This window comes from Corvus kubaryi, unplaced genomic scaffold (assembly GCF_017639235.1).
Source record: "Corvus kubaryi isolate FWS band 111438036 unplaced genomic scaffold, C.kubaryi_AGA036_p1.0 138, whole genome shotgun sequence".
Taxonomy (NCBI): Eukaryota; Metazoa; Chordata; class Aves; order Passeriformes; family Corvidae; genus Corvus; species Corvus kubaryi.
This window is the reverse complement of record NW_024580672.1, coordinates 3,309,329-3,317,116: the sequence shown is the minus strand read 5'-3', so window position 1 is coordinate 3,317,116 and position 7,788 is coordinate 3,309,329. Positions and strand designations below refer to the sequence as shown.

Here is a 7,788-nt window from a genome sequence, read left to right as displayed (position 1 = left end):
CGCGCCGCGCGGCCGCCGCTCAGGGCCCGGGCCCGCCCCCGCCGCCCGCCCGGCCAAGGGTGGGACGCGGGAGCGGGCGGGGCGGGGCGCGCGGTGGGCCGGCCGAGCGCTGCCCGGCGTTCAGTCGCGGCTGAGGCGCGGGCGCCGGGCGGAGAGGCGACGGTGCTGGTGCCGCTGCCAGTGGGGCTCCGCCGCTGGCGGTCGGGGAGCCATGGCCACCCTCAGGTAACGCCGAGCCCCCGCGCAGCGCCCGCAGCACAGCCCTGCGTCCCGGGGGAAGGGGCGGCGGGAGGCGCTCCCGCTGGCGGGGCGGGGGCGTCCGGCGCGATGCTCCGCCGCAGCCGGACTCTTGTCCCCGCTGTGTGATCAGGGTGTGGGGCAGCGCGGCTTCGTCCCATCCCTCTCCCTCTGCCGCGAGTTGGATTGGCGGCTGCACGCCCGCTCCCCTGGCGCTATGAAGAAGGGAGAGCCGTGCCGGTGCCCTGCCGGCCCCTCAGCCCGGTAGGGACAGCGCTCCCGGGGCGCCGCGTTGGCTTCTGGCGGGCAGGTGGGTGCGCCCGGCCGGGACTCCCGGCGGCGCCGGGCGAGGCCGGTGCCCAGCGGCATCGGGAGCGAGAGCCCCGAGCAGCGCTGAGCCGGGCCGGGCCCGCAGGTGACCGGCGGGGCGGTGGCCGGGGGCTGCGTGCGGCGTCGCTCGGCGGCGGTGCCGCTGTCACAGGTAGCGCTTGGGCGTGGGCGACCGCCGCCTGCCGCGGGGTCCCGCCCGTGGGCGTGGGAGGATGCGTGTCGTGGGGCTCCGGCAGTCGCGTTGGAACCTTAAACCCTCGCTGTAGCTTGCCGTCACTGAAACCTAATTTTAAAAGAATCCCCAATAACGAGAAGCAGGGTCTTAATAGCAGGCTAGGCTCTTGGCAGGCTCTTGGAACTGTGGTGGTGTCAGCCTGTCAGCGATAGCTGGAGAATGACAAACCCGTAACTTAACATGCAGTGAAAGGAGTTAACTCTGAACAGTTTTTCCCCCAAAAGCTTCATCCTCAGATGGGGTTGTATTGTGAGGTAAATCGCTAACCTTTGATCAGGCCTTCAGCTGCTAAAGAAATGCCTAAAATTACAGACTCCGAGTTCAATTTGATCATTCAAGGCAATTCTCCCATCTCTTCTCTCCACCCTCCAAACTCTGTGTATCAGGTTTCATTCACACTGTTTCTGACCGAGACGGTAACTTTGAAATTGCAGTAGTATTTCGCTGTTGGAGCTTGTGGAGTTAGCGCAGCTGTGTAAGGAGCTGGGTAGTGGTGGAACACTTTTTTCTGCGGCAGCTTTGCTTACATAAGGCCAAAGCTTTTAGGCTTGTTTTCAAAGTTGGAACCTGTGAGTGCGTCACTTTAGAAGACTAGAAAAATTTCATAATAAATGAAATCTTCACTGAAGATGTTGTTCCTCTAAGTCAGTATGTAAATGTGTAACTGCTTAGCCAAATGTTGTCTTTGCTTAAGACCTATGTCAGGAAAGCATGTGAGCAGTCCTGCAGGCCACCTTGTGTGTTTAAGGTCTATATGCTAAAGTGATTTGCTGACCAGTGATGCAAGAAAATTGCCTGAACTCTGGAATAATAGTTCTAAGGTACTTTTGTGTTAGGTGAGTTATGGTTAACAGTAAGTATCATCCTATTTCTAATGATGTTACATGGGTAAGTGGGATGAGAGAAGGATGCTCTTAATTGAGAGCTTATAGCTAGTCAAGTGCTATGAATCTGGTACTATTGGTGTTTTGCTTTAAGTACACATTTAAATAATTTTTGGTGAGTTCAAATTTTGTGTTATATGGGGTTTAACGCTGTTCCTTTGTGACTGAAAGGAATATGCTGAGAACAGGCTTAAAACATGCCTTGTTTTGCCTTACTTTGAAGGGCATAGTGAAACCCTTTAGAAATACTAACATGTTAGATCTTACAAGACCGTATCTTAAATTTGTAAGAGGAAGACTAGGCATATAGCATGTTGCCATGCAATTGCACACCCAAATGTGTCAGTTATCTTTTAAGGCTTTCTGACTTGCCAGTATCCAAAGGCCCAAAATATTCCTCTGTCTCTGTGCCAGTAACTAATAATAAGCTTTCACTGATATTTTGATGTTGCTCTTCCACGGAAGTGCGCAGCAGCATGGGATGATAACAATATTGTGTGATAGTTGGATATAGTACTGCTGATGTTCAGCAGCCAACTTGAATCAGGACCATATTTTTTAAAATGCCTGCAGCAGTAGAGCATGATACTGGACACAGCTTTCCAGATCATTCAGTTGCAGTTAATTTTGTTGACTTCTTAAAAAAGCTTGAAGGGTAGTTCAGTACTGATGTTGTGGGTTCTTTTTTGTTTATTTGTTTGGGTTTGTTGTTTTGTTTTTACATGGTATGGCTTAGTTTTATTACTTCTGCCACTTGTGATAAGAGTAAGGTGTGAAACACTGGCCATTTGTGTAAAATCAGTCATATTGGTAATGTCTGAGCAAAACGCCTAATTAACAGGCGAAGATTTATTTATACTTAATGAGTTACATTACTTGAACTTGTAATTGCAACTCACACTCCATCTAGTCCAAAGTTAAAAGCCAAACTCATAAAATATATTGCTGTTTTTCAAGTGTTTAGAATGTAAATGTGATGTACATCAAAGCTTTCTGTAGTTACTGTTCTGTAGTTTTACCTGCTAGATGGGCAGCATATTTTTGTGTCCAAACAACATTTAGATTTGTATGAACATCTTATTTGTAGTTTAGAGTTTAAAAAGTATATATCTTGTTCAAATATATGTACTTTCTGTGTTTGTATGTATATACACACATACATGCTGACCGCATAGTCAATTATATATGCCCTTAATTTGTGCAGGCGAAGGAGTTGTCACCTGCTTCTTGAAGAGCTGATCCAGATATTCTTTTGCAATAAGTTAGTTGGGTTAAACAAGAACATCCTTTTTGAATGATACCTGTACTCCAATGAAAGAGAAGGGACTGGGGAGAGTCAAGGAGGCTGGGGACTACGGGTGTGTGTTCTGTGTCTGTGGCAGAGATGTGTTGCCAAATAACCTGTGTATTGTGAAATCTCAAATTTCAGGAAATTATTACTGCTTCCTCACTATGTTTTATTCCTAGCTGGTTGGAAATAATCACTGAAATTTTAATCACTGCATATGTCCAGTGTGACTGAACAGCAAACAAAAGGCCTGTAAGGTCCAAAGTCTTCAGCTTGGTGAGAATGTGACAGTTTAATACCTCAGTTTTTTGCTCTGGGTACTTGTAAATTTAGCATTCTCCAGAATCGTAAATATTTGTTTTATTTTATGCTTTTACAGAGGCTTATGTGGCTTTACAGAGTATATGAGATTTAAAAATATATATGTTTTGAAATTTTTACTGAGGACCAAACTGAAGCCAAGTAGCTTCATATTGTGCCACAGAAAGTGCAGTAGTGTAACAGTGCAGAAACTTTGCAGCTCCTCAAGAGGGGAAGGGGGATTTGCATTGCACTAAATGTAGCCAGTGTTGGGTTAGTCAGGTTGAAAATGCTAATGATTTACATAGTTGAGTCTTCCTCTTTAACAGTAGGACTTTCCAGATTGTTGTATTAGAGAATGCTGATCAGTTAGATTGGGAAAGACCTCTGAGATCAAGTCCAACCTCTTAAATATTTGCTTGTTGACTTTTAAAAATTTGTGACTTAGAAATTGTTTAGACTTTTCCCGTTTTGCCCATAAAGGTATTTTTGTCAAATGCAGTGACAGTTAAGGAAAGACACAACTCCAGTCCCCAGAATAAATGAAGCGTATGGATTTTTCTTCTTTCTTATTTTTTTCCAATGGAATGTTAATTTATATTTTTAAGCATGGAAGTTCTAGTATCTTGGGACTTAGGTAATTCTAACATGTAGGTGAAGAACCAAAAATGTAGAAACGTTTTAATTGAAGACACGGGGCTAGAGATTAGTACGTTAGCTTGTGTGTTTAGATTATTTGCAAAAATAGATAAACAGCTTATAACACTTAACTTGATTTCTTCATAGAAATCATAGTTAATCTACTCTAAGTTTTATGTGTTTAAAAAGCTGTCAAGTTCTGCTGTCCTACATTTAGTTGTGAGAAACAGCTATACTGAATTTGGGGAGAGTTTGCCCAGTGGAATGTTTCTGAACATACACTTACTAGTCTCTACCGACAGCTACCTTAGCTTTTAAAACTTGATTTCAAATGGCACCTTACATACAGGCTCTGGAATACTTGAATGGAGATGATTATAAAATAATGTGGGAGAAGGAAGGCTTGGGAATGAGCAAGACTTATGTGTGATGGAAAGAGCAGCCTGGATTAAATGGCACCGAATGTGCTAGTGCCTGCCACTGCTGACATGTGAGGAGTTTGTACCCATGTTACTGGCTTCACAGAGCTTCTGCACAAAGTTGCTCTTGTGCTGCTTCAAACATATTGACCTGCATGTTCTGCAGCCCACAGAACTTGGTAGCTTCTATTTTGCTTTTCCATTGAACACTGTAACTTCTTCATAGGTGGTGACCTCAGCATGGCAGCTGTATTTCAGATTTTTTTTTGAGTACAGCTGCTGTTTTCTGGCATACTGACCACTTAAGTGCTGGCTCTTGTCTTATGTAGAAGTTATCCATGATGAGTGTTTTTTTGTCAAGTGTAGTTATAAATCTGTTGGTGTGTAGAATTTCACAGCACGTGAGAATCAGGTAAACATTATGTACAGGAACACAGAGCTTGGGACAAATCTGCATTCAACACTTGGATAGTTCTGACTTCATTCATTGTCCTACAGTACTACTTATGCAATACTTAGGTTTTACAATGGAGAGAACGTTCTGTCTTGTGACTTCAACTGCAATCCCCTTTATCCTTATGTCTTCTGAACTGTCATCTGTCTCTCTCTCTTGTCTTGTAGCCAGGTGTAACTTATGGTTATGCTATTTAGAACACTGTGTTGTTTGTCACACTGACGAAAGTATTTAGTCAGTCTTACAGGTTTTTACCAAGCAGATGTTAACTATCCCTGTTAGGAGTGAGCTGGATCTCTGGCTCCACCTTCACGAAGAAGCTCCTTCCACATTTTATTTACAGTGAAATGGGCTCTAAAGGCCTGCCTTTAAAGCTACAACAAAAACTAGGATACTTAAAGTGTGGTTAGCTGTGTCTCAGTATCAAGATTATTAATCATGTTTTCCACTGCAACATGGGTCACTCTTCCACTGAGTGCAGTCCTTCAAGGACAGGCTGCTCCAGCATGAGTCCTCTATAGGGTCACAGGTCCTACCAGGAAACCTGCTTCAGCATGGGCTTCTCTCTCCATGGGCCTGCAGGTCCCTGTCAGGAGCCTCCTCCAGCATGGGCCTCCTATGGGGTCCCTGCCTCCTCTCAGGCACCCACCTTTTCCAGCGTGGGTCTCTTCCGCAGGCTTCAGGGGGATCTCTGCATCCCCGTGGACCTCTGAGGGCTGCAGGAGGACATCCTGCTTCACCATGATACTCACCATGGCCTGCAGGGGAACCTCAGCTTGGGTGCCTGGAGCATCTCCTGCCCCTCCTTCTCCACTGACCTGGTGTCTGCAGAGCTGTTCCTCTCACATGTTCTCACCCCACTCTTCTCTGGCCGCAATTACATCTGCACAATAACTTTTTTTTCCTTTCTTTTTAAATATGTTATCACCAAGGTGTTACTGTCATTTCTAATTAGTCCAGCCTTGGCCAGTGGCACGTCCAACTTGGAGCTACCAGGGATTGGCTCTGCCAGACATGGTGGAAGCTTCTGGAAGTTTCTCACAGAAGCCACCCCTGTCATCCCCTGGCTACCAGAACCTGGCCACATAAACCCTGTGTAGGTGGTGCTACTGAAGCTACCTTTGGTGGCTGGAACAAGGGTGTGCCTTGCTGACTGGAGACATTAGGTGTCAGTTTGGCAAGGAATGCAATGGGTTTGGATGTAGTTTTAGCCTTAGGGAACTGCTGCATTCACTCCTACTTGACACTAGGCCACATATCTAATCCTTTGGTATTACTGCATTATCACCCATGTACATGCTATTCAGGAAAATGTAACACATGGTTTCTGAATTAATCTGAAAAAAAAGTTAAAGCTGTCCTTCTCAAAAATACTGTCTCCAGTATTTTGATGTCTTTTTTCTGTGTGACAGAAGTTAGTGAATTTCAAATCACTTAAAAGGTTCATACATCCTACCAGTAGCCAGCTGCACTGTTTAAAATGGCTGACAATGCAGAATCCATAGTCTCTTTGTTTTATTTTATTAGAACAGACTTAAATTGTTAATTATTTGTTAGTACCCAACAACTGAGTGGGTTCAGTGAAATTCTTATACCCTGGTGTGATGCTCCCCCTGTCTAAAAGTTGGTATTACAAGTTGAATGTTGTCCTTTATAACTACATGGTATGGCGTGCAGCTCTAGTTCTTTATCTGAGTAAATGGCAGTTTAACAGAATACATATATGTTTATTATTGCAGTCTGTGTATTGATCAAAGATCACTGTAGGATGGTACTTCACTCAAATTTGACTGTGTATATGCTAGGTCTCCATGTGTACTGTGCTGGGCAAGATGTGTATCTTTTTGTTTTTCTCTCTAATAAAAAAATGTCTTTACGTGTACTAGGAACAATAAACCAATGCAAAGCTAACTTGAAATAATTGATTCTCTTACAGTGAAAATGTCCTGTTTGGAATGGGAAATCCTCTGCTTGATATCTGTGCAGTTGTGGACAAGGACTTCCTTGACAAGTAAGTCTTGATATCTTTTTTTTCAAATGCCAGCTTTGTTTCCAGAATGGTGCCCATAAATAAATGGAGGGCTACCTACCTGCTATGTTGGTGCTGATCTCTGGGATTCTGGCCTTACGCTGGAAGTAGCCAGCATGGTATCTGTCGTTTGATTGTTCTTGCTCTACGAAACTGTGGTGGTGGTATCTATGAAAACCTTCAGTGTTTTCATGTGGTTTTAAAATCAATTTATTCTAGTCTCCTCATGCTGTCTTTGCTAGCCTTTAACTGGAAGGAGTCATCAATTTCAGTAAGATTTAGATAGCTCTTGTATGAATCTTTGTATGCTAGTTTTGATTTACTATTACTGTACTCTCTTCAGTGATGACTATGGAGTAAATATGCCATTTCTGTAAAACACCAAGAAAAATTGTGCACATGCACCTTTTTAAAAAAATACTCCAATTTATCAGTCAGGAACAGGACTGCTTCTTATCAGATTGTCTGTTATTTGCTTAAGCCTCCTTGTTACGCTACCATCCATATAACCATATTGCTGGATTGCTTAACTGGCGTTAAGCTTACTTGTTCTTGAGTCATCTTAGAGATCTGTCTTTTCCAGAGGTGTAAAATACAGGTGTGCTTTTAAATCTTTCTGTATGAGCTCCATTTTTGTTGTTGCTGCTTTTTCTCTGGTTCGTAAGTTGATTTGATCTTTCGGAGTGCTTGCAATTCTTTCTTTAATTTTTAAAGTGTTATTTTTTTTTCTCTAATTGTTCTTTATTTTGTTAATGGGAATACTGTATCAAAACTAAATTTCACATCACCAAATAAAGAACGGGTGCAGAATTTGTATTTTTGAATGTGTATTGTCAGCCACAAATCTTTTGTTCTGCAGCTTTTAATAATAGCAATAATTTGTTTTGTCATCGATATTTAATCACTCAAATTTTATCTAAAGGTGTGTTTAAGTGAAAGCCTCTATACTGTAAGCTGGAGACAAAAGACAATG

The 7,788-nt window shown here is 43.5% G+C and overlaps 1 protein-coding gene across 1 annotated transcript in view; it reads left to right on the top strand.

Annotated features, from left to right (window-relative positions):
• Positions 1-116: 116 nt before the first annotated feature.
• ADK (adenosine kinase) overlaps positions 117-7,788 on the top strand; it is a 263,888-nt gene continuing 256,216 nt past the window's right edge. Inside the window, exons 1-2 of the mRNA XM_042018632.1 lie at positions 117-225; positions 6,723-6,797. Coding sequence (XP_041874566.1) covers positions 212-225; positions 6,723-6,797 — 89 coding nt within the window. The 5' untranslated portion in view covers positions 117-211. The remainder of the gene's footprint in view (positions 226-6,722; positions 6,798-7,788) is intronic.